Below are 17,584 nucleotides of genomic sequence, written 5' to 3'. Positions count from 1 at the left end.
TGATAATGGAATAGATTGGACAGAGCTAGGCTGGTATTGGAGTTGATAAAAAAATTGAATTTTCTTGAAGAAATGCCTCACAAAGACATGGAAGCTGAAAAATGGATAGAAAGCAGAGAGTTGTAGAATTTCAGTAGGCATGACTGGGTATATACTTAAAAGGTCATCTGACTCATAACTTTGGTTATTTTCTTTTACTTGATCAAGTAGTATCGTAAAGGCTAACTACTAAAACGAAGGTATAGCTTGCTTAAATTTGAAATGAGAAATCTCAATATTATTCATATATATGTGCTTCCATCGTATTGGTTCGACTAACATGCACAAAGAACTACATAAGATATATAAGTATATAACTATACGGAGTAAACAATAAAATAATTGAAGAAGTTAAAAAAATGGAAGAAAGAGTTAGTGGAACTCTTTAAATTTCATAAACACAAAACTTTTCAATTTTCTTAAAAATAAAAGTTATAACAATCGTCTGTGCATATAAGTGTCACACCCGGTTTTCTCAAAATAATATAATAGCGAAAAATAACAAAATAATAAATACTGAATAATAATAATCTTCATATCATAATATAAAAGTCGATATGATACCATAAGGCCTAAAAGCCCAACATCGATAACATCCGAAATATAAAATACGACATAAACCGAAAGTCTGAAATAGGAAATAACACAAACGATAAAGTCCAAAGGCCTAAAGGCCCGATAAAGATAAAAAGCGATAAAAGCGATAGAAGCCCAAAAGCCCAATAGCACAGGTCCGATAATCACTCCTGCTCGTCGGTCTCACCTGAAAGGGGGAAGAGTGAGGGGTGAGCGATAGGTGAATCGCCCAATGAGGTATGGGGGATGCTACCCCGAAGTCCATGGACCCGGACATAACACTCCGAATAAATATAATTTAATTCTAATACATGTCAAACACGGCACCTAAAGTACCCAAGCAACAAACAATGATCCTAGCGAGGCGCGCTCTCGCCGCCCACTAACAGGCCAAAAACATAACACAACTCGAGATAGTGCTCGGACACCGCCCGTGGACGATTTATCGACACTTCCAGGCTACAGCTCAACCGGTCGACTATAGTTGGCCATAACCTCATACAATCCGGCATACAGAAGTCCGTCTCTGTATCCGTCTCCACTCAAAAACAATCCTAGCTAAGCATTTACATTAAGTGAAGCAATCAATGTTGAATCCGCTAACAACCTAGTTCCGGTTTAAGCAAAGAACCTAATAACTAAACAAGCAATGACAGACTCGATTTCAAGCAGACGGAACATATTAGAAATAAGTTATACTTATTCGAAGTCCTAAACCGTGTAAGAGGAGTTCGGGAATAGCCCCTCACCTTAGCAATAGGGAAATGTGGTATCTATGAACTCCAGCTGCTCAAATAGACTCTAAATCGGAAAATCAGCGGCGGCGACGGCGGCGAGGCGGCGACGCGGCGGCAGCTTCACGGCGGCGGACGGACGGCGGTCGATCACGGCGGCTCCGGCGAACGGCGGTCGGAGACGGCGGCGAGTGGCCGGAATGCGCGGTGGCTCCGGCGGACGGCGACGGCGCGTGCGTTTCACGCCTGCGCAGAGGCGAAACTTCGGGAGGCTCTAGCGGCTTCGTCCGGGATCCGATTGCGGTGTGGTTGGTGTCTACGGCTTCGTCTCGACGAGAGGAACACGATGGTGGTCTTGCATGCACGAGATGATCAATGGTTAGGAAGTTATGGGCGATTTACTAAACGGAAACGAAACTGAAACTTAAGGCATGCGGTTTCCGGCAGTTACCTAGGGTGTTGATCGGGGGTGGCGAGCTGAACGTGATCACGGCGCACGGTTGCTCCGGCGACGAGCTCCGGCGACTTTCTGACTACAAAATAATCACACTTCCTCTTAGCTCACTCTCTCTCTAGCTCTTTCTTTTTTTTTTTTGATGAAGTTTTCTGAGAAAACAAGGTGGAAAGGTGGGTATTTGTAACAAAATACCTTGGGCTTCTGGAAATGGTTTTGGGCTTCGCTGAATGTCAGATGGGCCTGGGTTTGGGTCATGACAACTCTCCCCCACTAATAAGGAATTCGACCCCGAATTCGAGTCACCAAACTCTCCAATGACACCCCAAAACAGGTCTGGATAATCAATCCTCATTTGGGGCTCGGACTCCCAGGTCTCCTCCTGAATCCCGTCTCTCTCCCAACGAACCTTGACCAACATTGTCATCATACCATGATCTGCTTTCACTTGGCGATCCAATATCTCTACTGGCTGGCACAACCCACGTAAACCTTTGCCAAGGTCTCTAGGTGGCTGCTGCAAAATGAGCTCTGGCTCTCTCACTACTTTCCTCAAAACGGAAACATGGAACACATCATGGAAATCTGATAACTCTCCTGATAAATCCAATCGGTAAGCAACTGCTCCAATCCGCTCCAGAATAGGATATGGTCCCATATATCTCGGTTTAAGCTTCTTTAGCTTCCGAGTCTTAGATCCTCCCTGAAATGTCCTCATTTTCAGGTATACCAGGTCGCCAACCTGGAACTCCAAATCCTTACGCCGCTTATCTGCATAACTCTTCTGACGGTCATGGGCTTCCTTAAGCCGCATCTTGAGCATCTCAACCTGCTCGACTGTCTCTTGAACCATGGCTGGTTCTATCTCACGTCGCTCTCCCACTTCCGTCCAACAAAGTGGTGTGCGACAAGGTCTACCATATAGAGCCTCATACGGTGCCATCCCAATACTCGAATGATAGCTGTTGTTGTAGGCAAACTCGGCTAGAGGTAGATACTTCACCCAACTACCTTCCCAATCTAAAACACAAGCTCTGAGCATATCCTCCAAAGTCTGAATAGTCCTCTCTGACTGACCATCTGTCTGCGGGTGATAAGCCGTACTCATATGAACCTTTGTCCCAAGCGCCTTCTGGAAGGCTCTCCAAAACTCAGACGTGAACTTTGTATCCCGATCCGATACAATGCTGACCGGAACTCCATGCAATCTCACAATCTCGCTGATGTAAGTCTGTGCTAGCTGATCAGCTCTGTCTGTCTTCTTAATCGCTAGAAAATGGGCTGACTTCGTAAGTCTATCCACGACTACCCATATGGCATTCTTCCCTCCTGACGTAGTCGGCAAACCCGTCACAAAATCCATAGTTACCATGTCCCATTTCCACTCCGGTAATGGTAGGTTTTGCAATAACCCGCTAGGAACCTGATGCTCGGCCTTAACCATCTGACACGTCTGACATTGCGATACTAATGAAGCAACATCTCTCTTCATACCAGGCCAATGGTAATATCGCTTCAGATCCCTGTACATCTTGGTATTTCCTGGATGAATGGAGAAACTCGAGTGGTGTGCTTGCCGTAAGATCTCCTTTCTTAACAGCTCATCATTGGGCACACAAACCCGGTTTCGGTACATGAACATCCCGCTGGAGGCTGTATGATAACCAATACTCTCCATCTCGATCTGCTTACGCAAAGCCTCATCACCATCCTGAGCTTTGCGTATCCTCCATAGTAAGTCTGCCCGCTCTACAGCCTCAGCGCCAACTGACTCTCCTTCTACAGTAATTGCACATAATCTGAGACTAGCAAGTGTCCCAGTAAGCTCTTGGACCTCTTTGGTTCCCGATACATCGCTTCTACGCCTACTCAAGGCATCCGCCACATGATTAGCCTTTCCCGGATGATATGCGATCTCCAAGTTGTAGTCTGCTAACAACTCCATCCATCTACGCTGCCTCAAATTCAAGTCCGCCTGCGTAAATACGTACTTCAGACTCTGGTGGTCCGTGAAAATCTTCACTTTCTCTCCATACAAGTATGACCTCCAGATCTTTAATGCGAATACAACTGCTGCCAACTCCAAATCATGCGTAGGATAATTGGCCTCGTGAGGCCTCAATTGTCGTGATGCATAGGCAATGACCTGACCCTCCTGCATCAGTACACATCCCAATCCGGTGCCTGACGCATCAGTGTAAACATCATATGGTATTCCTGGTCTCGGGAGTACCAAAACTGGCGCATGGGTCAGCTGTCGCTTCAACTCAGTGAAACTTCCCGAACATTCCTCTGTCCAATCAAACTTGGCGTCTTTTCCTGTTAGCCGTGTCATTGGCTTTGCAATGCTAGCAAAACTGTTGACATACTTTCTGTAGTATCCTGCCAAACCGAGAAAACTTCGGATCTCCGTCGCACTCTTAGGTGTCGGCCACTCTGAAATGGCGGTAATCTTCTCCTGATCTACGGCAACTCCTGCTTCTGAAACCACGTGACCCAAAAATCCAATCTTCCTCTGCCAAAAGTTACACTTACTTAGCTTGGCAAACAACTGATGTTCCCGAAGCTTACCCAACACAATCCGCAAATGCTCAGCATGCTCTTCTCTACTCCGAGAATAAACCAAGATATCATCGATGAAAACTATCACAAACTTATCCAATTGCTCTCGAAACACATCATTCATGAGTTTCATGAATGCTGCCGGTGCATTCGTCAACCCAAATGGCATTACCACAAACTCGTAATGTCCATAACGGGTACGGAATGCCGTCTTCCGCACATCTCCCTCAGCTATCGCAATCTGGTGGTATCCCGATGCCAAGTCAATCTTAGAGAACCATGAAGCTCCCTGCAACTGGTCCAACAACTCGTCGATACGCGGGAGCGGGTACTTATTCTTGATGGTCACTTTGTTCAAACCTCTGTAATCGATACAAAGTCTGAAACTCCCATCTTTCTTCTTCACAAACAACACTGGTGCTCCCCACGGTGACGTACTCGGCCTGATAAACCCCTTATCAGATAGTTCCTCCAACTGCTTCTTTAACTCTGCCATCTCAGTTGGTGCGAGACGGTATGGAGCTCGTGAAACTGGTGCTGCTCCTGGCTCTACTTCTATCGTAAGTACGTCCGCTCTAGCTGGTGGTGGCCCTTTTAAAGCCTCAAAGACATCCTCGTACTCGGCGACCACTGGTATATCATGCAGCTCCTGCTGACCGTCCTCCTTAACCATCGAAATGGTTGTCAAAAATCCCTCTGCTCCACTCTCCAATAATTCTTCTGCACGCAACATGGAGACGATAGGAATTTCCTGGTGTGTCTGAATGCCCTCGCAAATGATCTTTCCTTCTTCTCTAGGGATGTTAACTCTTGCCTTCGGACAATCCAAGACTACTCGATGTCGCGACAACCAATCCATCCCAAGTATAACATCGTAGGAGCTCATCTCCATCTCCGTCAAATCTCCGAGCAACTCGACTCCTCCAAGTAGAACTGGTACATCGTGATGAATGCCAACTGCTCCCAACTTCTCCGTACCGGCAGTCTGAATCTGCTTAGCCTTCGGTTCGAAGACTCCCCGAAAAGACCAAGACTGGACTAAGCGCGGACTCACAAAACTATGAGAAGCTCCCGTGTCGAATAAGGTATAAGCTGACTCTCCTCCAACGGAAACCGATCCTACACGAGATTTTTACTAACTACACATGACAACCACGAACCAAAATACTCAAACACAAACAAGTATGGAAAAGTCTCATACCTGCTATCGGCTCAGCTCCTTGAGGATCTCCAACCGCAAACACTCGTGGAGCGATGGCTAGACGCTTCGGTGGTGGTGGGAGTGCCGCATTGCCCCTCCTCGGACAATCTCTGATGAAGTGACCTGGCTGACCACAGCCAAAACAGACCTGTGCCGCTGCTGGTGCTGCTGGTGCTGCAATCTGTCTGACTGGTGGCGTATCCAATGGCTTAACCCGACAAAACTTCGCAATGTGTCCAATCTTACCGCAAATAAGACACCTCATACACTGCCCACTGTGACTGCGATGGCAACGAGGACATATCGGTAATCCCGACGGGTCCCCTGCTCTCCTCTGAGACTCTGGAGCTTTTCCAGACTTAACCTGAACTGCTTTGGTAAGTTTCTGCTCCTCCGCCAAGCCTGCCTCCTGCTCGGCAGCTTTCTCCACCAAATCTCCCAATCTGTGGTAGGTGACTACCCGACACCTGTTGCGAATCTCCACTCGCATCCCACTCAAAAACTTCCTGATCAAGTCTTCCTCTGAAATGCCCACTCCAGCAAATCTGCGAAGTTGGTTGAACACAACCTCATACTCCCTGATAGACATCTCTCCCTGGCTTACATGCTCGAACTCGCATTTCTTCCTATCCATAGCTTCCTTCGGAAAGTATTTCCTATCAAACTCTCGAATGAAGTCAGCGAAGGTAAGCCTCTCTGGCCCAAAATGACTCAATCGTATTCCTTCCCACCATATAAGAGCATCTCCACGAAGATACTGCATAGTCAATCTGAGCGACAACTCTGGTGGACACTCAATAATCTCCAGCTTCCGCTGCAAGGCTAACTTCCAATCATGTGCAGCTACAGCATCCACTGTCCCGCTAAAATGCTCCATATCCATGTTCCTCATCTGACATGTCAGCCTGTAGAACCTCTCATCATAAACTGGGTAAACATGAGGTCGCGGTGGTGGTGGCGGTAGATCCTGAACACCATGAGCAAACTGCTGAGCTGGATCCTGCTGCAGTGGAACCTGAGGAAGGGGAACCTGCTGAACGGGATCCTGATGATCATGCTGAGCGGGAATCTGCTGATCCTGCTGAACCTGAACCGGTGGAACTTGCTGAACCCGAATCTGTGGACCCTGCTGCACCTGAACCTGAGGACCCTGCTGAACGGCAGCCATCTGACGAGCAACCTCTTGAGCAGCTACTCGGGCAGCCTCTTGAGCGGCCTGCCTGGCTGTCTCCTGGGCAATCTGCTGAAGTGCCTCCTGAGCGGCCTGCCTAGCGGCATCCTGAACCATCTGTCTCAATGCATCCTGATCAACTGGTGGAGCCGCGGGTGGCGGAACTGCGGGCTGCTCATGCTCATCTACAACGTCTCTAACAACTCTGGCAGTCTGGGCACGTGTGGTTCTTCTCCTGGGCGGCATCTGAAAGGAAAGCGAAATGTTAACTTACGCTCAACTTTTGATACCAACATTTAAGGAGAAGTGATATCGAATGGAAAGGTGCTATTTATTTTCGTTTACAAAATTCCCAAATCCCCAAAAATATTTGAAATCGTCTAAAACCATCAAAACCGATTAAAACCGAATAAAACAAGGTCTCCAAAAATCGCCATCCCGGGTCGGAGCCGGGACGGAACCCCGCTCTGATACCAAAAATTGTCACACCCGGTTTTCTCAAAATAATATAATAGCGAAAAATAACAAAATAATAAATACTGAATAATAATAATCTTCATATCATAATATAAAAGTCGATATGATACCATAAGGCCTAAAAGCCCAACATCGATAACATCCGAAATATAAAATACGACATAAACCGAAAGTCTGAAATAGGAAATAACACAAACGATAAAGTCCAAAGGCCTAAAGGCCCGATAAAGATAAAAAGCGATAAAAGCGATAGAAGCCCAAAAGCCCAATAGCACAGGTCCGATAATCACTCCTGCTCGTCGGTCTCACCTGAAAGGGGGAAGAGTGAGGGGTGAGCGATAGGTGAATCGCCCAATGAGGTATGGGGGATGCTACCCCGAAGTCCATGGACCCGGACATAACACTCCGAATAAATATAATTTAATTCTAATACATGTCAAACACGGCACCTAAAGTACCCAAGCAACAAACAATGATCCTAGCGAGGCGCGCTCTCGCCGCCCACTAACAGGCCAAAAACATAACACAACTCGAGATAGTGCTCGGACACCGCCCGTGGACGATTTATCGACACTTCCAGGCTACAGCTCAACCGGTCGACTATAGTTGGCCATAACCTCATACAATCCGGCATACAGAAGTCCGTCTCTGTATCCGTCTCCACTCAAAAACAATCCTAGCTAAGCATTTACATTAAGTGAAGCAATCAATGTTGAATCCGCTAACAACCTAGTTCCGGTTTAAGCAAAGAACCTAATAACTAAACAAGCAATGACAGACTCGATTTCAAGCAGACGGAACATATTAGAAATAAGTTATACTTATTCGAAGTCCTAAACCGTGTAAGAGGAGTTCGGGAATAGCCCCTCACCTTAGCAATAGGGAAATGTGGTATCTATGAACTCCAGCTGCTCAAATAGACTCTAAATCGGAAAATCAGCGGCGGCGACGGCGGCGAGGCGGCGACGCGGCGGCAGCTTCACGGCGGCGGACGGACGGCGGTCGATCACGGCGGCTCCGGCGAACGGCGGTCGGAGACGGCGGCGAGTGGCCGGAATGCGCGGTGGCTCCGGCGGACGGCGACGGCGCGTGCGTTTCACGCCTGCGCAGAGGCGAAACTTCGGGAGGCTCTAGCGGCTTCGTCCGGGATCCGATTGCGGTGTGGTTGGTGTCTACGGCTTCGTCTCGACGAGAGGAACACGATGGTGGTCTTGCATGCACGAGATGATCAATGGTTAGGAAGTTATGGGCGATTTACTAAACGGAAACGAAACTGAAACTTAAGGCATGCGGTTTCCGGCAGTTACCTAGGGTGTTGATCGGGGGTGGCGAGCTGAACGTGATCACGGCGCACGGTTGCTCCGGCGACGAGCTCCGGCGACTTTCTGACTACAAAATAATCACACTTCCTCTTAGCTCACTCTCTCTCTAGCTCTTTCTTTTTTTTTTTTGATGAAGTTTTCTGAGAAAACAAGGTGGAAAGGTGGGTATTTGTAACAAAATACCTTGGGCTTCTGGAAATGGTTTTGGGCTTCGCTGAATGTCAGATGGGCCTGGGTTTGGGTCATGACAATAAGTCACTCACAAATGTATTCCTTACCAATTTTTATCACAATTTTAAGTTTTAAATCTTCAACAATGTGGGGGAAGTAACACACTAAAAAACATACATGAGATGAATATATTGAGGACATTTAACATGTAAATAAATAATGCATTTTATTTACTTTTTTTAATGAATTTATTTGAATAAGAGATATAATTTAGTTTTACTTAAAATAATGAGTATTTATATTATCTTTACCTACTAATATTGTAATAAAATATATTATAAATATCAAAAACATATCAGAAAAGTAATAAAATAATATAAAATAATTAATATATATAACAAATTGAAATATATAATCCACGCGCAGACCGACCTTTTTATTTTAAGTGAAATAACACATGTCTACAATTTAACCAATTAAATACTATAATTAGAATTTAATTCATTTTTTTTTCATTCTGCTCTTCACCTTATATATAATTTCCAATAAAAATAATTGGATACTAAAATTTTTAAATTGTGTAAGCAAAAAGCAATGAATGATTTAAAATTATATATTTTATATTTGTCTATAGCTATTTATATTCTTATAATAAATTTTAAAATTTATATATTAAATAAACGTACTAAATATATAATCAAAATTAAAATTAAAACAAAAAACCCGGGCGTAGCCCGGGCCGACCCTAGTATTATATATACATCAACATTGTATCCGTGTAATGTTTTGGGTGACGTAAATATAACACAGAACATAATAAATAAAACTGAAAAAAAAAAATTAAAAATAAATACAACTTTAAAAAATGAAAGAAGTTATAAACTAAAACGTTCCAAAAACTGTTATGAACAAAAGTTACAATAAACAGACATTTGCAAAATTATGATGAAAAGACACATCCTTTAGAATTAAATAGGATTTCTATTATTAATGTGAAAGGTTGTGTTGTTACATAAAAAACTGAAATGTATCAGTTTAAGAGTTGTCACTTTTTCATTATAAAAATGTGTTTTTCATTAAAAAAAATTGAATTCTATTAATTTTGAGACTTGTATCTTAACATTAAAAAAAATAAATTAGTTTAAAATCACTTACAATATTTAATAAGTGTCTGATATCAATCAAATTATCTTAAGGAGTGATTTATACTCTCTCAAATAAGAGGTCGAGTTGTAGTACTTAAGGATCGAATTCACAGGGAGTTAGGAAACCTAATGGATCTAATATGATTTGTTAAGGAAGAAGTTTTTAATATTTAAAATATAAATTTGCAGTTTTGGTTGAGCAAGTAATTGCTCGATTGATTGGTTGAGGTTTTGGTGCTTAAAGGAAAATACTAGACTTAGGGTTTTTATTCAAGAAACTTGGAATTATAATTTACAAATGCCTAATGAGTTGCATGCATGGTAATGTAAAGCTCAACTATCAATTCAACAAGTCCATCAGCTATCGCATGTTTGAACTCGTCTACTAGATCTAATGACCCAAACAAATGTGTTCGATCAATAGAAGTGTCGATCGATAATTCTATAGGGATATCGGTCGATACACCTTTCGCTCCGTCGATCGATTATCCAATATGAATATCGATCGACGCGCTTCTGGTTAAGCTTTATGCGCGGGTTGAATGAAGCTTACTAAGCTCACTAGATCAGCTCTCGCCTTACTCTTAGCAAGAAACTTAGCTCAGTTATAATGTTTTTTCAGGATGAGAATGAAGCTCTCGCTTTTATCTATCAATTCTAGGGCAAGTTCTAGTTAGCTAATCTAGAAACATGCATTAATGAACAATCCTAATGACAATTACCACAACTCAGCAATCTATATTTGAGGCTAATCTCTCATAACCTATTTAAACCCTAAATCTAACAGTGGAACTACCCAGACATAGCCAAGTAATTCATGAAAACAATTAAGTTAGAAAACTTCATAAAATAGTAAAATAGATATTAATGGAGTTTCTATCACAAATTATAACTTTGGATCTTCTCTCCAATCTATCACAATCCTAAAACCTTTTGTTGAAAGTAATAAAACTAAAAACACAGAAAATCACACTTTGCTTCTAATATGGTGGCAAAGTTTATATAGTTAGGTTAAAGCTCGTCAGGGACAATTTTGTAAATTGGTGAAATCTTGGGCTTCAAGTCGGCTGTGACCAAACGGGCTTTCTACGCGCTTCGCTGTCGATTAATGTTCAAGTGTGAACATCAATCGATATTCCTCCTCTAATATCGACCGATGGTCGAGCTCGATGGTCATCTCGGGTGCTTGCTCCAAATATCTCCAAAATACTCTAAAATCATCACTTATCTCCAAATCACTCATGATCTTATAAATATAATAAATAGACTCTATAATAGAATAATAGATAGTAAAAACACCTATAAACCATGGATGTAAATAGGTCAAATCCATAGTCTATCAGTGTCTTTCTATAATTATTAGTTTTAAAAGTTGTGTGTTTTTCATTATAAAAGACAAATTAATAATAGAAATAATTAATGTTAAAAGTTGTGTCTTTTCATAAAAATGAAATGTATTAGTTTAATATTTGTGTGTGTTTACATATTAGAAAATATTAGAAAATTATTTCTCTTTATAAAAAATTAGCAATCCCAATTGATGCAAAATTTTGTGTTGTTTCATAAAAAAAAACTGAAATGTATTAGCTTAAGAGTTGTTACTTTTCATTATAAAATTTTATTTTTCAAAAAAATTAAACTCTATTAGTTTTAAGAGTTTTATCTTTTCATTATAAAAAGGAAATTAGTTTAAAAGTAGTTAAAATATCTTAATAAGTTTTTTCTACAATTATTAGTTTCAAAAGTTGTGTATTTTCATTATAATAGACAAATCTATTAATAATAGTAATCCTAATTAATATTTAAAGTTGTGTCTTTTCACAAAAACTAAAATATATTAGTTTTGAGAATTGTGCTTTTACATATTAGAATATATTAGAAAGGCATGTCTTTTTAGAAAAAAATGAACTATATTAGTTTCAAAAGTTGTGTTTCTTCGTTATAAAAAAAAATTTATGTCTTTTCACTAAAAATTGAACTCTATTGATTTTAAGAATTGTATCTTTTTTAATGAAAAATGAACTCTATTAGTTATAACAGTTGTGTTTTACATTATTAAAAAGGTATCTTTTCATGAAAAACTAAACTCTATTAATTTTAAAAGTTATGTTTCTTCGTTATAAAAAAGATATGTCTTTTCATACCAAAAATAACTGAACTATATTAGTATTAAGAGTGGTGTTTTTTCATTATAAAAATAAATTAGTTTAAAATAATTAAAATATTCCAATAAGTATATTTCTACAATTATTTAGTTTAAAGAGTCGTATCTTCTCATTATAAAAAAAACAACTTATTTTTGTAACACATTTATTTCTTTAAAAGAAATTGTAAATAGTTTTTTCTAAAAATTTATCTTATAAAATATGGAATATCTATTTTTATAAATAAATTTACGTGCGACATTGCATGGATTCTTTACCATATATAAGGTTAGACATAAAAAAAATAACCACAAAATAAAAGAATATGCTAAAGAAGGAAAATAAAAAAAATACTATAGTAATTGTTTTTCAAAAATCTGTACGGTACTTTTTATAACGGATACGCATAAACGAAACGTTTCGAAACATGGAAATGTGATTTTAAAAACTTTTTAGAATGAAAAAGTTTTGGAAACATACATATATATATATATATGAATGATTAAAATATGTAAGTAGACTTGTTTTCTTCTGTTTGGTCCTTGCAACCAAACCGGAACAAGCGATTAGTGGCCAATCTTCCCGCGTCTTTCACACACTTCAATCTCGCCGGCGGCGGAAACTCTCGCTTCCCTTCCTCCGTCAATCTATATCTCCTCTCCGGATTTCAACGTTCGTAGATTCTAAACTTCTTCTGCTTTCTTCAGGTGAGCTTCGATTTCATCGAATCTATGGTTTCTTAAGATCTCTTTTAGGGTTTTGACCTGCGAAAGAAATGCATGTATCCGCGAGCTTATTTTGTTTCAATTGAGCAGACATTGAAGTCGGGAGAAGCTTGAATTGCTGTAATTTGAGCTCTGGAGTAAGGAATTATGAGCAGCAGCTCCAGAGAGGGATCTCCCGATTGGCTTCGATCTTTCCAGGTTTTGCTTATTTGATTCATTCTGAATTCTTTTTTTGTGTATTGGGTTTGCTTTATTACAGGAACAGGATTGAAAGGTGGAAGCTTTTTTTTTGTTTTTGTGTGTTTGCAGGCACCCACCACTTCATTGTTATCACTATCTTCTCCAGATGATAGTCCTCCCAGGGAATCTGAAACCATTTCGTCTCTTCCTGTGCCTGATGACGGTGATGCCGTTACTATTGTGGACAAAGAGTCCGCTGAGTCTTTGTCTAAGAATGATTCCAAAGCGAAGTTGGTGACAAACCAAGTGAGTATCGAGCAGGTGTTTTCTAGGAGGAAGAAGAAGAATGCAGATGCTACTGTCAACCTTGAAGGTATGGAAGTAGTATTCCAACTGTTGAGCTTCTAAAGGCCTTTTTTTTACTTGGGAGCAATTTGCAGAGAAGGAGAATGGAAGCAAAGTTGATGGTGGAGAAGGGTCTAGCAAGCATAAGGACGCTAAAGTAAGAAACGTTTGGACCCCGTTGTACTCGCGTGTGCTTTTGTTGCCTCTAATTGTCTTAGTGTGTAGTTAGTGTGAGTTGAGCGTTTCTTCTTTGCATGCATCTGTTTGACAAATAAAATTGTATTTATTGAGGTAGTGATCTCTTAGTTATGAACCCTCCTCTAGAGAAGCTTCCCAGCTGCATGAGTGATGTTGTAATTATGTGGCAATGTCTTCTCTGCTCTCTACCTGTCTTAGTAATGTAAAAGAAATGTTAATTCTTAGTTTGGTCTGGATTTGACAGGCTATACTGTTTCTCTTTTTCTTTTCTTTGTCAGGAAGGAGATGATTATGTATGGCTTGTCTCATCTGATTCTGAACCACCCTCTAGTGAACCAATGAGTCAGCAAGTGACTATGGCTACTGAAAAGGATGAGGATAATGCTATTCAAGCTAAAGATGGAGAACCTGCGGTTAAGAAGGCTCCAAAGAAAAAATCTCCGAAGAAAAAGGCAAATAGTGGCCACCAGTCACCCAAGAAAGAAAACAGTGAACAAGAAATATTGAAAACTGAAGGTATAAGTTGAACCAAACTGTTGTGTCTTTAGGATTCTTCTAAAGCAATGTAACTGTTCCTCTATCATGCAGATAAAGATACAGATGACACAGTAGCTGAGGAAGTAACAAAGGATAAGAATGTCAAGCCTTCTTCTGTAAGAATCTTGTGCTATGGCCACTATCGTTGTTTCTTCTCCGTTTCTGACCAGATTTATATATTTCCAGGGCTCAAGTTCAAGATTGCCTTTGGTACTTTCTGAGAAGGTGAATCGCACAAAGGTAATACAAATATGTTCCTTTGCACCTGGCTTTACAGTCCACGTTTATATATCTTTGCTATGGCGGCTGGTGACACTTATGTTGCGGAATGGCTTAACTACATCCATACTAGAGTATAATTGTAGATAAAGCACAGTTGTTAAAAAAAGCATTGAACCAATTTTACAGGTACTGGTTGAATGTGAAGGGGACTCTATAGATTTGAGCGGAGATATGGGGGCTGTTGGGCGTGTGGTTGTTTCAGACACAACCGAGGACGTGTACTTGGACTTGAAAGGCATGTTGTTCCCCCAATCATTCTTTATGCTTCTTCTGATGTTCAAAATGATTCTGTATTTTTTTTTTCTTGCACAACATGTGATAGAGATTCAGTTCATGATTGGAGTATCTTCACTAACAGTTTACCATTTCATGTTTCAGGAACCATATATAAATCAACAATCGTTCCATCCAGAACGTTTTGCATTGTACGGTTTTTGTTTTCCTTGTACCTTCTTTTAAACTTGTAAGGGCGGCACTTGTTATATGCAATTACTCACACCAGAGATCTTGAATTTCAGGTTAACGTTGGCCAGTCAGAGGCAAAGGTTAGTAATATTTTTTCTTGCGCTTCCTTGTTTTTGCTACGCATAGATCTTTGTCTTGAAGCCTTAAACCTCTTGGGGAACTAGTTTTTATCTGTTGTTTGGGAAACTAAAACATGGATTGGAGTAACAACCTACTTTTGGATCATATGTTTGCTTGTCAGATTGAAGCTATTATGAATGACTTCATACAGCTAACACCACAATCTAATGTCTATGAAGCAGAAACAATGATGGAAGGTCAGCTCGTTTTTTCTGTCTCTATTGTAGATCGGGTAAACTGACTGTACGCAAATGCTTACTTCAACAGCTTAACTTTGTGAACCATTTATAGGCACTCTGGAGGGATTCTCGTTCGAGTCAGATGATGAATCTAACAAAAACAGCAAGACTGCTTCAAAGCCAGCTGATCAAAGTGGAGGCCCAGCGGAGGTAACCAACGCAAATGGCAAAGCTAAAGCTAAAGCGAAAGGAGAAAATGTACGTTGGCAAAGCTTAGAATTCCTCATGAAATCAATATGTATATGTATGACAGTGAAAGAAGTTTTTGTGGAATATTTTGCAGGTTGTGGGGAAAAAGAGAGGAAGACCATCTAAAGAGAAGCAGCAACCAGCAAAGAAGGCTAGAAGCTCTGCTCCTAAGAAAACAAAACCCAAGAAATGAGTTATGCATTTTGATTTCTCCCTTTATTTATTTTTTAAAACCTTGCATCTTCTTTATTCAGTTGAGACAACACTATATACATGAAATAGACAAGTTTTACATGTATGAGTTGTGAATCCAATTCAAGGTAATAAAAAGGACTTTGATCAATAAAGTTTCAGAATCTCTGGGAAGACAATGAAGTTGCTTATGTACTAATTCCCATTAAAAAGGAAGAACAGTGTTGATTCATGTCGTGCACGATTGTCCCAAAGCAATTAGACTGAGGCCAAGAAGCAACAAGACAGGGTAAGGTCGAAGAATGTCAGACGAGGATTGACTCTTGGCAACCCTCCCAGTTTCAGCTCTTTGACTCTCATCCTCCATTGGCGAATTCATAAACTGGTCATTTGGAGCTTGGTTTACAGTGGGAGGAGGCATCATAAACTGCCCATTCCCATTCTGTTTCTGAGGTGGTGGAGTCATCGGATTCTGGTTTGGTCCAGGCGGGTTCTGATTCTGAGTTGGTGGAGCCATAGGTTGACCGTATGGATTCTGAGTTGGTGGAGTCATAGGTTGACCGTATGGATTCTGAGTTGGAGGAGCCATAGAGGGATTCTGAGTCGGAGGAGCCATAGGTTGTCCGTATGGATTCTGAGGCTGGCTAGGGGGATCCGAGTTTTGGCTGCTTGGTCTTTTTACCCTGGAACAAGAAGTTATATGATCGATCAGAACCTGCAGAGAGCATTGTTACAAACTGAAAACTGAAGGACGCATGATTCAATATACCTGCCAGGGCAGAAGATAATGGCATATTCAGAAGCCTTGCAAGTGAAAGTACTGCTTCCATCATCAAAGGCATAGCTATAAGCTCTAGGACAAGCTCTCTTGAAGACGGTAGAGTATGAAGACGGCCGGCATGTGTTTGGGTTAGCAAACTGACCGCTGCAGCAGTACTGGTCTAATCCAAAGGCCTCACAAGCGCTCTTGCAAGCGACAACTCCTCCTCTTTCTTTCTCTCCCTCTCCCATCACTTGAAGCTCCTTTGGACAGCTAATGTTGATATCAGCAACACATCCTGTAGCATTACAAGCTCCAACCAGTCCACCGCCTGTTGGGATAGCAACTATGGGGAGGTTATACCCATCAACGAGACTGACATCGTAGAAATCTTTGTCGCCAGAACCGTGACCGAGCGTAATCTCGAAGAGTGATGTGGGAGGAGCAGCACCATTACCAGCACACTCCAGTTTCCCACCGCAGTCTCCGGTTATACATTTTCCCGCGCCGTTAGCATCAAAGTTGCAGCCGGTTCTAGCCCATATCCGACCTGACCAGCCTAGAACCGAGGGAATCTTAACAGACTGTCCCACGTCAAGCCTGAACCCCGTGGTGGGTAGTGGTTGGGTGCCAGAGCCTGAAAGAGTACCAGGCCAAATAGTAAAGGGACAGTTATTCGTGATGACGAACGTGGAGGAATAAGAAACAGAGAACAGTAGAGAAACATAAACAAGAACAGCCATGGGAACCATTGGTGATCTTCCCATTATCGTACTGAAGTTTAAGATTTCAGAAAATATGGTTTTGGCTGGGAGGTCTCTGGACCAGGGTTTATAAGAAATAAAATGTAGAGGTTGATAAGGATTCAATGTTGAGGCGGTGAAGTTGCTTTAGAAAGCTTCAAGCCGCAAGCCGAGGACTTAAGGTTTAGCATTTACTCTTAGGACACTGGCCTCTCCGACAAGGCTATTCTTTGCCTTATTTGCCCAACCTCTTTTTCATCCGTGGTATTATATTATTCTAAAGAAAGATAATAGTACTAATGAAACCTTTTATGAAAAGATGCAAAGAGAATCTACACCATGTTCCCACTTCATTCAGATTCTAGTTCCTTGACAAATGATTTTAAAACTTATCAAATGCTAACCACCAATATTTAAATGATATAAGAGAAAACCTATCAAACTAAAGTTGTATTTACGATTTTAAATCATCTAATATGAAACTGAAGTATCATGAACTTTTAAGATCTACAAAAAAGTCCAAAATCATTTCGTTATTTTTCCTTAACTCTAAACAAGATGAAAAGCTAAATAAATAGTGGTTGTTATCATCATTAGCTAAAAGGGAGAAATA

General features: G+C 41.0%; 2 protein-coding genes and 1 long non-coding RNA gene across 3 annotated transcripts; 1 reads left to right on the top strand and 2 right to left on the bottom strand.

The window, feature by feature from the left end:
* Nucleotides 1-7,259: 7,259 nt before the first annotated feature.
* Nucleotides 7,260-8,780, bottom strand: LOC125575897. The gene is made up of 2 exons (XR_007314439.1): nucleotides 8,086-8,780; nucleotides 7,260-7,523 (listed from the first exon to the last, which is right to left on the bottom strand). It is a non-coding gene; the product is annotated as an uncharacterized LOC125575897 (long non-coding RNA).
* Nucleotides 8,781-12,500: 3,720 nt separating this feature from the next.
* LOC106348427 (DNA-binding protein BIN4-like) lies at nucleotides 12,501-15,623 on the top strand. Its single transcript, XM_013788165.3, has 13 exons — nucleotides 12,501-12,703; nucleotides 12,812-12,919; nucleotides 13,031-13,274; nucleotides 13,342-13,403; nucleotides 13,723-13,960; nucleotides 14,033-14,097; nucleotides 14,168-14,221; nucleotides 14,390-14,498; nucleotides 14,642-14,688; nucleotides 14,782-14,808; nucleotides 14,970-15,045; nucleotides 15,140-15,285; nucleotides 15,371-15,623. Exons 2-13 carry the CDS (start codon nucleotides 12,869-12,871, stop codon nucleotides 15,467-15,469), a joined length of 1,218 nt encoding a protein of 405 aa, XP_013643619.2. The 5' UTR covers nucleotides 12,501-12,703; nucleotides 12,812-12,868; the 3' UTR covers nucleotides 15,470-15,623.
* On the bottom strand, nucleotides 15,591-17,547 carry LOC106348426 (pathogenesis-related thaumatin-like protein 3.5). Its single transcript, XM_013788164.3, has 2 exons — nucleotides 16,238-17,547; nucleotides 15,591-16,151 (listed from the first exon to the last, which is right to left on the bottom strand). Exons 1-2 carry the CDS (start codon nucleotides 16,993-16,995, stop codon nucleotides 15,698-15,700), a joined length of 1,212 nt encoding a protein of 403 aa, XP_013643618.2. The 5' UTR covers nucleotides 16,996-17,547; the 3' UTR covers nucleotides 15,591-15,697.
* Nucleotides 17,548-17,584: the final 37 nt, after the last annotated feature.

The sequence above is a fragment of the Brassica napus genome, chromosome A6, assembly GCF_020379485.1.
Source record: "Brassica napus cultivar Da-Ae chromosome A6, Da-Ae, whole genome shotgun sequence".
Taxonomy (NCBI): domain Eukaryota; kingdom Viridiplantae; phylum Streptophyta; class Magnoliopsida; order Brassicales; family Brassicaceae; genus Brassica; species Brassica napus.
The sequence above is the reverse complement of the archived record's forward strand: the minus strand, read 5'-3'. Positions and strand labels throughout refer to the sequence as shown.